General features: G+C 34.2%; 1 protein-coding gene across 7 annotated transcripts in view; it reads right to left on the bottom strand.

The window, feature by feature from the left end:
* KCNH7 (potassium voltage-gated channel subfamily H member 7) overlaps window positions 1-15,687 on the bottom strand; it is a 438,357-nt gene that overhangs the window by 116,098 nt on the left and 306,572 nt on the right. For 4 of the 7 annotated variants that reach the window (XM_088794493.1, XM_074337138.2, XM_074337144.2 and 1 more), the window contains exons 4-7: window positions 14,408-14,836; window positions 9,866-9,886; window positions 9,418-9,441; window positions 1,671-1,885 (exon numbers count right to left, since the gene is read on the bottom strand). In XM_088794493.1, the coding sequence (XP_088650619.1) occupies window positions 1,671-1,885; window positions 9,418-9,441; window positions 9,866-9,886; window positions 14,408-14,836 (689 nt within the window). The remainder of the gene's footprint in view (window positions 1-1,670; window positions 1,886-9,417; window positions 9,442-9,865; window positions 9,887-14,407; window positions 14,837-15,687) is intronic. The other 3 variants (XM_019727307.3, XM_019727306.3, XM_074337148.2) reach the window with 2 other exon arrangements.

Raw genomic sequence — 15,687 nt, forward strand, 5'->3', positions numbered from 1 at the left:
GCCACTTCTGATCCCCATGTGTGTCCCCATCTCTGGCACAGTGGGCCTGTTGAACATGGCAGGACACGGTGGGCCCTATGGTGTACCAAGCGCATGACAGCTATGCAAAGATCACACTTGGCTGCCCATAGGCCTTCAGGTATGTTTTGTTTGGCCAAACAAACAAAACAGCATTTTTGAATTAGTTTGCCGACATTTAGAAATTAAGAATTTATAATGAATTCTGAATTTCCAGCTTCTTTTTAAAATTGGGAGATTTGGAACCATTGGTCAAGCATTCCTGCATGACCAGAATTGGTTAGAGCTCAGTGGCCACCATCTACAGAGGGGTCTGCACTCTGCAGTTGCCTGCACTCCAACCCCATCCTGCTGTGTCGCCCTGCCTCCTTTACTCACTTATGCAACTGCCAGGGCCCCAACCCTAATATCTGCAATCAGTCTTCTGTGCAATTTCTAAGATCTCTTAATTTCTATATACCCATATTATGGTTACTGTCTGCAAGTATTAGAATTTTTAAGGTAAAAACAATTACAAGTAAAATTCAAAGCCACCAAAATGGTGCTAATACAGTAGACAATTCATTGATCACTGCTAAGCCCAGTTTACTAAGTTAAGAACAAAATGCCAAGGGTAGAAAGATTCATTACTACATAAACATCAAAATTTACATTAGCGTATGGCATGTATAATTTCCCATTTCAAGTAAATAGAGAGTGCTCAGGTCTATTTACTGCTGACTTGTGGTCTTTCCATAGCTATCAACCCACACAGAAGAGGCTATTTACAAGCTACTAAAGCATTGTTCTTAGTGATTATAATTACAGAAAAATCTTATTAATGCAACATCTTCAATGCTTGGGATAGAGATTGGGGTCAAGATGATCTTTGTATTGTAACAGTGTATGAAAAGATTTGGTAAGCAAATTTACTAAGTAATTTGTAAAAAAAAAAAAGCAAAAGAAACAAACCCTGTTTACTTGATACAAATTTTAGAGTCATGAATTCCCAACAATGTTAAGTGCATTGTAAGCAAAAGCTAGGTATTGCTTAGGTTGGTATTTTGATACAATAAGTACAAATCATTTTTCTCTATTCTTTAAAGCATGTCTTCTGCTAGGCAGTACCTTTTTATCCTGTTCAACATACAATATTTATTTGAAAACAATAAAATATTGTTACTGAGAAACATATTGTTTTACTCTGACTTTTCATAATCTCAGACAGTTCTTTTCCCCAAGTCAGCTGACTTATCTGACTCTACTTAGTAGAGTAAGTGCAACAAAGGAGGCTGCAGTTCAGAGTAAATACCAATTAGTCACCTAAAGCTTCAATAGACACATCCATTATAATAAAAAAAGCACACTTTAATAATGCAAGAGTTGGCAACAAAACCATAAATGTTCAAACATGATGAATAGCAGGTTAACCATCTCTGCAACAAAGAGAACAACGATACCAAGCCCATTTTTGCTTAGTCTTATAATAGACAAGATCACAATCTATAGTTGTTTTATTTATTTGTGAGAGTCACCCAATATCTCCAGATATATTGGAGTGCAAATAAATGGCTTACCTCCCTTGGGAGTCATTCATAGGAAAAAGAATGCGTGTTATGCTGCAGAATAGAACCTTACAAACAGTTGAAATTGATAATAAAATCGTGTCCTACCTGGGTAACTTTCTCTGTCACATTGTGTGTTCGATCTTTAACCTTGGGTGCAATAATGGTTTTATCAGAAGACGGAGGGGAGGTATTCTTTTTTTCAGTTTTGACATCTGAAAAATTCAGAGTGAGCTGTGGAATCTTGTTGATGGTGCTGTATTTGTTGAGGTTTGAATCCGATGTGGATCCCAGAAGGCTTGACTTGATATGATTAAAAGGCCCTAAAAAAATTGGAAAGTATTTGTAAAAGCAGTATCAGGAGAAATAGAAGGAGAAAGAGATAGTCCTGAATGACCTGCTAGAGATCCATGACCAATGTGACCCTGATTCAGGTGTGACTACATTCGGCTAGCTGACACCTGGAGTCAGGGTTTAGGGTCACCGTCGGCCACATGGAATGGCACGTGAGTATCCAGAGAGTAGATGGCGGCTTTAGCTATTATTGCACATTTTTCAAATCTCTGGAATAAAAGAAAAATCTCCACCCTCTATTATTGGCCAAACTCTACTTTAAAAGTTTCCAAAGAATTTAGTTTTATAATCCAGGGATTATTCAAGGAAGGACTTGCCTATGGTTAAACCCATGTTGGCCATCAAATTTCTGACCCTGCTATCTACCCTGTTCCAATTTCTATTATTCTCCTCTCTGTGACATGAAAATTGACAAGCCAGATGGGTTCTTCATATGTTTCTATTACCTCTACGAAATGTTTTGCAGAGCTTCCAGGAGAGTTAAGCCCAGATGGAGGAATTTCAGATAAGACTGAGAAGGGCAAATCTTTTATTTATTTATTTATTTTTTTGTAGACTCGATTGAAAACTCTAGGATCCTCTGTGGGATTTTAAAATCTTTGCCTTCTTTTTCTTTCATTTAGATTTGACTGACCATTTTTTGAGGGGAAAAACAAAACAAAACATATCAGTGGAATGCTTTGGCAAACATAATTTACAATTGAAGTGACCATAGCTAGGAAATAGGACATATCTGGGGTCGGTATTTCCTTATTTTTCCTTTTTTTGACCATGTTGTTCATTAGACCCTCAGAACTTATTCATCTTATGGCTGGAAGTTTGTACCCTTTATCAGACCCTGGTCACATCTGACATTCCTTTCCTGCAGATAATTTGGCAAGGTGCCAGGACTCCCCCCCTGCAACCCCAACCCCCACTTATTAAGAAAGAGTACAGTAACCAGCTACATCTTTTGCTACACCTATTGTCTGGTGCTTATGGAGAGTCAGAAAATGCACCTGAGTTTCTTGTGTAATGGCTAATGTTACTTTTACCATTATGTAGTTCTTAAAAATTGGCATCAGGAAGAGTTTTAGAAAAATCCTGAGCCCACAAGTATTATGCAGCCATTATCTTTCTGCCTCAGAGAGTCCTTAAAACATACAAACTGTGTGAATGAACTTGCTAATCAACACATTTTGCCTTTTCTTTTTTCCTTGTTCAGAATGTAACTAATGCAGTTTAGGAATAAAAAGTGTACTTTATATACCAAGTGAAGTATAGAGAGTTGAAATTAGATTTATAGATTGTATATTTTGGACCACAATAATCAATCTATTCAGATCAAATATAATGCTAAGAAAAAATTACCCATCGCTTACTTCCTAGTTACATTGGAGAAAAATCACACTGTATTTGTTTAAAATGTTTATATTTGATTATTATAAAAGTTTTAAGTGATTTTAAGATAATTTTTATCTATGTAGCAAATATTGTGTTCCTTGAGGTGGATTTCTATTTAGTCCCTGAGTTTTATCCATGATGATGGTCAAGTCCACCTAGGTAATAACTGTCAATGAGCTCTCTTTATTGCCCAGTATGTTCTCATTTGCATATAGATTCTCACTCTTTTCTATTTACATGACAAGGACAGAAGAGCCAAAAGTGGCACCACATTAATCTAGCCTTCAGCTCAGACTCTGACCCCACTCTCCAGGTCTTTGTAGAAGTCCCCACCTCACACCGCTAATTTATTATTGGAAAGTATCCTCAATAGTGTTTCCTTTTTTTCTATCATTCTACGGCTACATCCCAGGCCTATAACTCAATATTTAAAATTTCAAAATATTTTAGGACTTCGGATTTCTTGATATTGTCTTTTTCCCAACTCTAATGTCATATTTTCACTTAGGTAATTTGACTGCTTACAGCCATACTGATAAGAGATTATAGAAGGTTGAGCTTAGGTATAAAATTAAATTGCATTTAAAACCCGTTAGCCCATTCTTTCAATACTATGTCTCTATCATCCTTCTGTATGTTGGATTTCTACAGCAGATTGCCTACAAAAATTATTTTAAAAACTGGGTAAAAACATGGATCATCTATGATGTTAAGGCAGAAAGGAACTTTGAAATATACTTTGATTATCCTTGTGACCAGTTCCAATAAACTCCATTGGATTGTCTGCACTGATAAGCAAGTGGTCTCACTATGATGGTACTTCACCCGAGAGGCATTTGTGGGGAATTTTTATTTGTCAAAACGATGGGAGGTGGCTATAGTCTCATCTTGAAAAATTGTTCCGTATGTCCCAATGGGCATTCATGTTTATAATGATCTGTTTATAATGATCTGAGCCTCAAACCTAACTGGTTCACACGTAAAGAGTACAGTGTACTTTGAGGATGATTTTAATACACATTGAGCATTCCAGAGCTACAACTACAATGTAGAGGGCAAGTTTTTACACTGTTTTATTCAGAACTTTACCATGATTTTCCAAAATGCTGAACATTTTGGAATATCCTATTACCTGGAGCTACACTCCTTTTGGAATTTGTTGCCAATACAAAATTTCAGACTTGAGGTATAATCTGTGTTTGTAGTGGTCATGTGCAAATGTATAAATGAAGAGATTTGAAACTTTTTTTTTAAATGTTACAACTGAATATTATTAAATTTGCAGAGAATTATACGAGTCACACTACAAATCATTATTTCATATTATTGTTCTCCTATATATGTAAAGTGATGTGTGATGCAATGAAATCTATGTGGTAAAAATTAAACATTTGAAATGATTTGTCTTGGGGTTGCCTGTTCATTTCCAATAGCACCCTAATAACTCCCTTGAGATCTGCTACTTCTCCAGAATATCTTGATGGCCATTCATTTAAATCCATCTTCTAGTTCCCATTGTTTAGGAAAGCATATGGCCTGCAAGGTCTTTTTTAAGTGTTGGGGATGAATATATGTCCTAACATTTACTTGGATTTCTTTCTTCCGTGCAATTCATTACTATTGCATGTTATCACATAGGAATCATTTAAAGCAAGGGCCAGCTCATTTGTGAGAATATTATGCTTCCTCATTCTCTCCCCACTTTATCTTGGTATATTATTCATAATTCCATTTTCGTTTCAGCTATTTTTAAAATTCATATATAAATAAGTCCAATATGTTACTATTTATTCCAATAGTGGTTTTTATTTTGTTATCTACCCAGACTCCTTCATTTTATTCAGCTCTGTCATTTTATTCAGTACTTATGTGAACTGTTTAATCATGTCTTCGATGCACTTAAAGCCAATTTTTTTCTTATGTCTAATTATTGCATTATGTCTTCTAGTATAGTCACATTTGAAGATCAACATATTGAGAGAAATATCGTGTTTATAAACGGTTTTCCTTTTATCTCTCTTTTATATTATAGTTAAGAAATCATGTTCCTATTTTAGAAGTAAGTTAAATTATCTCTGAATTTAGTTTCAGGATAATAAAATGAATATAACAAAATCTTTGTTGAAACAAGGGGACATTAAGTCTGATAGCATTGAGAAACCATCGGTCAGTACATGTTTTACTCAGGTTTGGTCTCAGAATATACTTCATCACAGTCTACATTTTAGCTTCTCTCACTGGTGGAAAGCATTTCTAAACTCATATTCTATTCTTTTTTTTTAAGCTGCTAGTGTTGGAGATTTAATCTAGGTTTTCTTTTGAATCTATATATTTTAAGAATTCAGAAGAACTTAAAATATTACTTAAAATAATTCATGCATGCTCTTTAGATAAGATGTTTACAATCTATTTTATCCTGTATAACAAAGATCATTATGCTCTTTTCCATTGATTTTGAAGATGTTTATATGCAAAAGTCTGTTAAGAGTCCGCAAGATGATCAGTGTTGGCTTAGATTCTTCTAAAACCTATCAAAGTGCTAGTGAAAAAAATTTCCAGCACTATAATCAAGATGGGTATTAGCAATATCCTTATTTTACCAATTGCAAACTGAAGCAGACAGAATATGAGTTCAAAAGGGAATAAGATTCAAGGACTAGAAATCAGAATACAGGTTTTCCTACCTCCCGGGTCTATATTCAGAGAGGCCTTGGTTGAGGATTTAAAGGTGAAAGGCAGCCTCCCTGAGAGTGGTCATGAACAGATGGGATTTAGGATTCTAATGAAAGAAAGGAGAATAACCTGAAAAACAAAGTTAAATCAATTTAAAGAAAATAAATGGGCAGAAATAAAGGGAAATATTAGATTCAATAGAAAAGAAAGTAAACCTCAGAAGTATATTGGAGGACTTGATGTTCTTTGGAAAAACATTTGCAAAATGGATGACCAGATTAAATTTTCCAATGTAATAGGAGGAGATGGAAAACAGGTGACCAAAAAAACTAAACCAACAGCTGTATAAAGCTGTAATACATCACAAGTGTCCGATTAAATATAAAGTAGGCCGGGTTCCAGCTACAAAGAAATACCCTTCATTTAGAGATCAAGCTAGAGGCTAAAGCAACAACTGGGAAGAATTTTATATTAAAGATATTTAAAATTTTTATAATTTACATGTAAATTTACCATGAGTTTCAAGATACTAAAGGAGAATATATTCTCTTTCAGATGGTGCTGGAAATATAGCTAACGAACATCTGATAATATATTTTTTAAAATACTACTACTTTTTTTTTAAAGACCATTGTTCTCGAGGGCCAAAAGGGACAAGAGAGACGGAAATAAAGCATATTAAGCATATTAAGGTTGTTTTCAAATCATCAGGTATTTATACAATATTTCTTAGGGCCCTGAGTTTATTCTGCTAAAGTTTAATAAAACCTAAATCACTGAAGTGACTTAACATTAAAGAAAATGCAAGTGTTTTGTTTAGTAATTGGATTTCATAGAAGAACACTGTCAATACGGGCTTATTTTAACACTAGAAAGATGAGAAGTAATTGTCAAATTATTTGTAGTCAATAACCATATTGTCTGTTCAGGGCATGACATATAATTTACAGAAAAAATTGTCACCATTGAAAATCAATTTGTAAATTCTTATAAAATCACAAACACTCAGTCATGGCCAATGTAGCTTCTGAGAAACAGTTGTGTCAAACCAATCGATTTCCTTTGTGAGTCTGACACTTTAGCAGCTAGAGAGAAGGTAATAGCTGTAATAAATCTTGAGAGTAGTTTTGTTTCTGACTCATATCTCAGGTTCTTAGACAAGTTAGAAACTGAACATACCATTGTCAGTAGGATGCAGGGTTACTTGGGATAATGAGGAGGTAAAAGCAAGAGAGGGGTAAAATTACAGTGATGACTAATTTATTAAGTAGGATAAGGGATTAATTTTTATTAATGACTTGGACCACAGAATAGAAAAACTACTAAGTTTGAGGTGAAAATCAATTTATGAGTGATTGAGGTAGGATTAGGTTTACCTCTCACATATTGGTGAAATTGTTAAAAAAATATGATATACACACAAATACACAGCATACGCAATTTATTCAAATTACCTTTTTCACTCTTTGATAATGGGTTGTACCTTTTGATCTCTGAAGTCTTATTTTAAAGAGTCAGAATGCTATGGGAATTTATTAAAGGGAAACAAAATGGATCCCGAGGAAGAAGCTTAAATGGAAATTATCCTGTTTAGAAGAAAAGAGTGAGTATCAATTTGCTGTTTTTATATTGTGATGTTATATCAAGATTAGACATAGCCTAAGCTAGTATCTCTGCCCATCTCAGGATAGATGAAGGGGAGTAAACTACCTTTCAGCAAGAAGGATTTAGGTTAGCTCTTTGTGTAACAGGCAGTAAAACACATTTCCCAAGAAAGTTAAAAAAAGGGCTCCACTAGAGATAAAGATGCCTCTACAAACAGTGCAAGGGATTTAGACAACATCCTTGCCTGAGGGGAATAATGCAGATGATCTTGAAAACCTTCCGAAAGCTTTCCTAAATTATTTATTTTATTTTGGTAAAGAAAAAATGTTTGATTGAGTTAGAAATTGAAAACAAAACAAAACAAACAAAAAACTATGCATTTATATACAAAGTGTGTAGAAATTTGTCTTTTATTTTTCAAATTTTTAATGTAAATGTGGTTTAGAAATAAAGCCAAAATTTTTTTTAAAGCACAGTTAATGTATTGTCCTGTATCTAATTAGTATATTAATTGTTCTGTGAAAATCTTAAGGAGACAGACACTTAAATATTTTTTAATAGTTTTCAAAACCAGAGCCTGAACAAATAATAAAGACCTCGTAGGGCACAGGCACGTGGAATTTTTATTAAATTTGGACAAGTTTTATTCAATTTGGGAGTTTAACTTCATAAAATATTAGTATGTGAAAACTTTCTACAATGGTTTAGAGTTTCCAATTTCCAAATTATGAGTTTTATTATTCATTTTTGTTCAAAGACTATTGCTATTTAAACATGGAGGTTGAGGAAAAGGGGTTAGAGTATAAATGGCTTAGTCTATGAGAAAAAATAAAATTATTCTAGTTTGAATGGCAACTATGTGAACTACTGGTTTGGAAGATAAGCAAGCTTAATTTTCTACTCATTGAGAAAAATTAGATTCATTTCTCACCTCATTTAAAAGATTGCCGGAAATTTGATGTCTAATAATCTATTGCTAATTGTTAAATGCTAAAGCCAGTCATATTTCACAGAGGCAGCTTGGTGAGAGCTGTCTGTATTCTGTTTCTTTATGTTATGTTCTGAATTACATCAACTCAAATCACCACCCACAGCTGATACTAATTTGCTTCCTTTTAGAAATCTCAGGGGACAGGCCAAGGATAAAATAATCATGGACATGAAATCCCATCCCATTATTGGAGGTCACCTTGCATAGACCCTTTTGGAAGCGCTTACGAAATAAAATTGGGATGGGAAGAAGTTGCCACAATTTCCCTTAGTTTCAAATTACACTGGGCTGCTCACAGAAAACATCTTTACATTCTAGTGCTATTAATTCATAATTGTCACCAACTCTGAAGTAATTAGAGAAGTAATTGAGAAATCAATATACAAAACTTCACAGTGATTGGAGTAGCAGTGACATAGGAAAGAGGCCACAACAGTGAATTCTAAGTAATGATGGTTACTGGTGGAGACGTGTTCATGCAACACACATGCACAAGATGAGTCCTTGTCACCATATGCATACCCACAGCAGCATGCATGGCCTATGTTAAAAGACTAAGCCCCAAAAGTTTTCCATTTGATGAAAACATATAATTATTATATTCTGTGATTCCTTGTATCTACTACGACATAGTAGAAAAACTGAAGTGAATTTCAAATTTTTAGCCAAATCCAGACTTATTTAGAGGTATTACCCTGTTAAACAATACCCTACAGTAGCTGTAGGTCATGCCAGTGATTTCAGACTAATATAGGACATGATTAAAAATGATTGGAATGTAATATAGAAAAATAGAAAATGACTATCATGCATGTACAGTTTACTACTACAGTAAGCTTAAAACCATACCCCCTGCCATCCAGGAACGTGAAACTAGTTTTAAGGAAACAAAAGAGGAACAAGTGAAGTGATGCTGTCAGGTAGCAATTTCCTTATTTTATTTAATCTTGTACTCACAAATAATAGTTTTGGCTGAAATAGGCTTATATGCCACTTTTACATTGGAATATATTTAGCTTGATATTTGTATCTTTCCAAATTATTTAAATATTTAGGAAGTATTCATTGTCAACCTAGGCTAATACTTGCAGGAAAAAGTTCATAATCATTCTGGTGACACGACCGAGAAAGTAAAAATGTCTCCAACAAAGGCAAGCCATGATGTCTCCACCAGGCACCTGGACTAGTTAAGGACAGCATGATGTGGCATTGAACAGGGCATACAGCAGGCAAGTTAACATGCCAAGTAAAGGGGCACTTTGAGCATCAGATGATGAAATTTGAGTTTGTACGTTACCTTTGACATTGCGACCATTGTCTGTTTTGAGCACATAAAGATGAAAAAAGAAAGAAATGTAAAAAGAAGACTAAAATTATATTATATACAGCGAATTACTCTGTAAAAACAATCAGAGAAAACAGGATGTAATGATTGAAAATTTGAAATTGATAACATTTTGTACTATTCAACCAAGTAAAATGCATATGCTAAAATATATCTGCTATCATAAGCATTCATGTTCAAATATGGGAAACATTTATCTCACTTAATTTAAATGGATTTCAAGATACATATTTTATAATTATGACAGTCTGGAGAAAGACATCCCCAACAGCCTGCAGTTGTGATAAAAAGTTTCAAACTTTTCAGAAGCCAAATTTAGAGTTGCTTCAACCATCACTTCCAAAGAAAGACGACACAACATTTTGCATATTGAGTGATGTTTTTAGTATAATTTCATCTAATATGTTAAAAAGAAAAAACATTTCTAAGGCAATGCTTTACCTTATAAACCAAATTGCATTATTAATCAAAAATTTATTAATTGCCCCTCCCATAAATGTTCTTCAATGTATATTTTGAAAATACCAAATTGTACTCAAAGAGTCATTCTTAGGCAAAAATAATTGTAAGAGATCAGTGAAACATTTGACTATTTAAAGGTAATATAAGATTTTAAAATTTATGCTGTTACAATGCATGCACAGTTTAATACCTATAATATTTAGGAAATTTATTTATATTAAAAAGGGCTGTTTTCAAATCTCAAAACAGAGTGTTTTCAGATTTATTTTGAGATTAGTAATCTGGCTCTCTGTTACATACTTGCTACTAACAAAATATGTATTTCTAGTTTTGAAACAAACAAGCTTTTAAGTGAAGTCATGTCAAAACCATTCAAATATATCCAAGATTTGAAAAATCTGTTCAACATTTGTTGACATCTCTTCTAATACTGTGCATATTTAAAATCTGGTATATCATAACTGTTTCAAAGCTTACAATTAAAGCAATTTCAATAGTGTGGCATATTGAATTGCTAGCGTAGACATTGCCTTGGACAGAGATACACAACTGAAACTGTGACTTTAGATGACAACACTACAGTCTTTGAGGGACGATAAAAAGCAAATAGGGATAGTGGAAGAGAACTCGATTACACTGAATTAATTATCACCATTCAAGATGGAGTCCAAAAATCATTAGTAAAGTGACAAGTATTTTCAAGTAGTTAAAAATTCTAATTTTACTCACCAAAACAGGAAATTATATATTAAAAATTATAAATTAAAAAAAAAATACTGACCAAGAATTACATTATATGGTGACTGCTGCCTGGACATTCTAAGACGGAGTTTGTGGTGTGTGTGCTGGTGCCAGCTAGATCTGTTTGTTATTCCTCCATGACAGTATAAGTGCAGAAATTAGAGTAGTTGTTTAGAGTCTTGTAGCAGTTTGACAGTGTAATGTTACATCTTTCAACCTAATAATCAAACAATTGGTGTTTATATTTTGTATGTCTGTTTTTTAAATTTCATTTTCCTAGCAGTGCATTTTGATTGTGTTTCCAAATGTATTGGTCAGTGATGAGCTAGATAGAAAATTCTGGTCCTTCACCACAAAGGGTTTGAGAAGTACAGTTCTAAGGTACTTGATAAAGTAGATTAAATGGAAGGATAGGTAAAATATTGTTCATTAATATATTTCAAATTACTTAAAGCCTGTAAAGATAGCCCATATAGGAGGACATTATTTTTTCTTGAAGTAGGAGACAAAAAGATGAATTCAAAATCTGGTCCATGTGGGGTTAACCTATAAACCAGTTATATGGATTTATAAAATTAAAACCAGTTTTAAAAATTTTCCATCTTCCCTCACAAGTGGCTCAGTTTGTAAAATATATCAAATATATATCCTTAGGAAGTATAGTTTCTTCTATGCTAGTCAGTGATTTTGTAGCTAAAATTATTCTAAAGCTGAAGTACAAAATGCCCTCTGAATTTATCAATCAATAACCAGACTTTAACTGAAACACCTGCAAGAAAATGATAAATTTTTGAAAAATAACATAACTTGGGTGTCGGAAGAAAACTGAAGGTGATCTGAAAACCTCACGTCCATATATAGAATTCATACCAAGAAATCAAAATTATTAAATCATCTTTTCTCATAATTATATCAGTAAATGGAGAACACATAAAATTGAATACAATAAAGTTAAATCGTGAAATCTGATCTAACCGACTCAGCACCTCGTCAAATCACAGGCTAAGTCTATGTCTGTATAATGCATTGATTATGTATCATTTAATATTCAAAGTTATTGTTTCTCAATGTCATTATACTGTAACTCAGGTTCTAGGCAATAAGGACAATCTCTGAAAAGTCAGTGTAATTCCTAAAGATGACTACACTAACTGGATTAACTAACTAAAATATATGCCCATCATTTAAATTACCATGCTGAATTTAGTGTTGTTTAGCCATAAGATCCATTACTCACAGATAAAAATTTAGAGCTATCGTTCATTGAGGAGATATTGAGCATGCCATTACTATATGGTATAGGATCTTAGACGATTATGCAGATTGAAAATCCTCGATTTGATTTTTCTTTCTCTTTTTGACCTTCTTTGGATTTCTGATTAAAATGGCTATGCTAATTGCTCTCTTACCATATAGAGTTTCTCAAACCTATCTTATAGAAAACTGTTCCTTCTGTTGCCGTGATATTAATTTTTCTCTTTTTGAATTTTTTGGGGCCAATTCATTTTCTTTCACCTCTTCTGCCCTCTCTACTTTGCTGTGACCTTTAAATAAAGATTCCCCAGATGCCTCAATCCTAAGATTTTGGTTTACATTTTAGGGCGTTGTGGAGCCAGTAACTCATTATTTCTTGATGTGTGCAAATTTGGAACATATTTCAGAAGCATTGTCCTCTGGATTTTACACCAATATTTATTGAGTTCCAGCCATGAAACAGGTAATTGTTCTGGATACTAAGGCCGCAGAGCTAACTATGCCACAGCTCCTGTGCTGGAGGAGCTCGTGGCAACATAATAATTTGCTTGCATATCTAACAGGAATGACAGACAGACATATAAAGTAGGATGTATTAAATGCTATAATATTCGTAAACACTATTTTGCACACTCAGGTATAAAAATCACTTAATTTCTCTGGTTTGGGAAGGGGAAATGGGTTCTTATGGGTATGAGTAGAAATGTAAGGAGGGGCAAAATTGGGAAGAATATTCCTGGCAGAACAAAGTAATGAGGCTAGAAAAATGCATGATACATCTTTGGAAAAAGGCAATAAGCTTCATGCAGTTTAAGAAAAGAGTAGATAGGAGAGGAGGGAGAGACGAGAAATCAGGGTTGAAAAATCACTGTGACTAGCTGGTAAAGTGCCCAGTACCCTACACTCAGGAGCCCTGTAATCAGTTATGTTTTAAAAAGAAAATTGTAACAGCAGCAGCATCCTGGGGGATGATGGGCCATTGCAGGAATGAATACCACAGAAAGGACAGTGAATCTCTCAGGAACCCAAATATATAGGATTCAGAAAAGTGGAACTGATGCATTTATGCAATCGGAACGCTAAATCTCACACCCACTGGGGCAAGTTTAGTGACTCAACAGACCCCTCCTACAGTGAGGTTTTTATGGAGCAGGAGTAGGGAAGAAAAGCATTGCAAAAGATTGTGGACTCTGGAGACAGGCAGTCCTGGGTTTGAAGGTTAGCTCTGTCACTATATAAAATTGGGCCAGTTATTTATTTAGCATATCTATACCTCATATCAGTTTCCTCATCTATAAAATGGGACTTAATAATTGTCCCTACTTCATAAAGTTGTGATGAGAATGAATGTGTGTCAAGTAGTTACATTTCTTTCACATAGTAAATACTAACAAATGTTATCCATTATTGTGTTAATTATGATTGAGAAATGATTTCTGACTTTGCTTTACAAGTTGGTTTTGGTTGCGATCAAGACTTTCAGCGTTTTTGTTTGTTTGCTTGTTTTTTTTGTTCCCTGAAACTTTCCTCTTTCCCCTACCTATTCCCTCCCTGCCCCTAATCAGTTTAGAGGTTTCTGATCACTCAGTATGTACATTTCATACAGCAATTCATTTGGAAAGAGTTAGTCAATAAAATAGTCCTGTGATGGCACACCACTGTTTCTGCACAGGGCTTGACTGTTTGATAAATGCAGCGAAATTAATTATGCTTGAGATGACAGTACCATGACCTAAGCAATCTTATATTAGGCATTAATTCATTAACACTCCATTAAGTAGGCAGATAATGGTTATCATACTATTTCAGAAACACAGATAAAGAGGCCAGAAGAAACCAAATTATTCACTAGGTTTCAAAGAGGAAATCAGGAACAACTAAATGTAGAACTCATATTTTTAGTAACTTTTACTCACATTTCTTCCCTGAGAGCATATGGATTAATGTTGAAATTAAAAATAATATAGAAATTACTGTTCATTACCCATTAATTTATTTTTTCATATTTAAAAAGAAAGCAAAAAAACTCACACATACCTTCACTGGCATGTCTGTCTCTAAATATATTCTTGGGGTGGACACTGAACCCTTCTATATCATGCACTGATGATGCCCTCCGTATACTACAAATGCTTTCCTTTGATCTGGAATGAGTCAGCTGGGAACTTGACTGCAGCATGTCAGGGTAGAGTAGGTCCCATTGCCTTTTGGGAGAGGAATGGTCAAGAGGTCCAGATATATTCACCAAGGGAGAACATTGGCTGGGCTGTATCAAGGCTTTTGTATCATCTGCTTCAGAGGGACTGCAGCTTTCTTTTGTAGGAGACTTAAAGTGCTTCATGGCTACTGAATCGTCACTCTGTTTAGATGAGTCAATTATGACCATATCAGGATCGTCTTGTGGTAAGGACTGCTTTCTGTAAGTGAGAACTCTCAGACCAGGAAACTTGAACCCAAAAAGTTTCCCTACAAGTAGAGACACAAATTAGCATGATTACATGACAAAGGATATATCCCTTAAAACAAACCAACAACCAAACATTGTTGGCCCATATGTAAATACCATGCAAAAAGAGTTATTAATTTACAGTTGGAATGAGGGATATTGTAAAAAACTTCCCTGAATCCCATATGAATTATTATATAAGTAGTAAGAAAATAGTAAAATAAATTTACCATGTTTCTGATGATTAGATATACTCCAGTGACATGAAATCATTATTTGAATGACATGAAGTTGTTTTAATAAATCAAAAACATATATTCACTATCCATCCATTCTTTAAGGGAATTTAAAGGGTAGGGCACAGTTAAGAAAGGAAAAGAGAGTGGGGCACTGTATGTAAAAGGGGCAGATACAGGAAATGTTATAGTGTATGGGTCTGGGTGGTGGGTGTTATTGTATTGAAAGTAAGAGGGAAGGGAATGAAGCGGGGGTAAGGAGTGAGCCTGACATAGCCACAAGGTTTTTATTGGATAATATTGTGAGTCAAAGGTAAATGGAAACAATAGGGTCAACTGTGTATAAGACATTCCTCATTCCATCTGGAATTCTTGCAAGGCTCTTGGTTTCAGAAAAAGATGTATGGTAAAGGTAGGGATTTCTTTTTCCTGATTGTTGTTGTTGTTGTTCTGATATTTGAGAATGTGGCATGAAATGTTATATATATCTTAGAGTGGATGATGCTTAAAAGGGGCCACTAAATATAAACATTAAAGAGTAGACAATAAAAACTAAAATATTAGCTGATAAACACATAAGATCACTGGTAGTAAAAATGCGAATTAAAACAAGGGTATATCATTTTCTGCGTTCC

This window comes from Rhinolophus sinicus, chromosome 17 (genome assembly GCF_057876585.1).
Source record: "Rhinolophus sinicus isolate RSI-liver-muscle chromosome 17, RSI-T2T, whole genome shotgun sequence".
Lineage (NCBI taxonomy): Eukaryota > Metazoa > Chordata > Mammalia > Chiroptera > Rhinolophidae > Rhinolophus > Rhinolophus sinicus.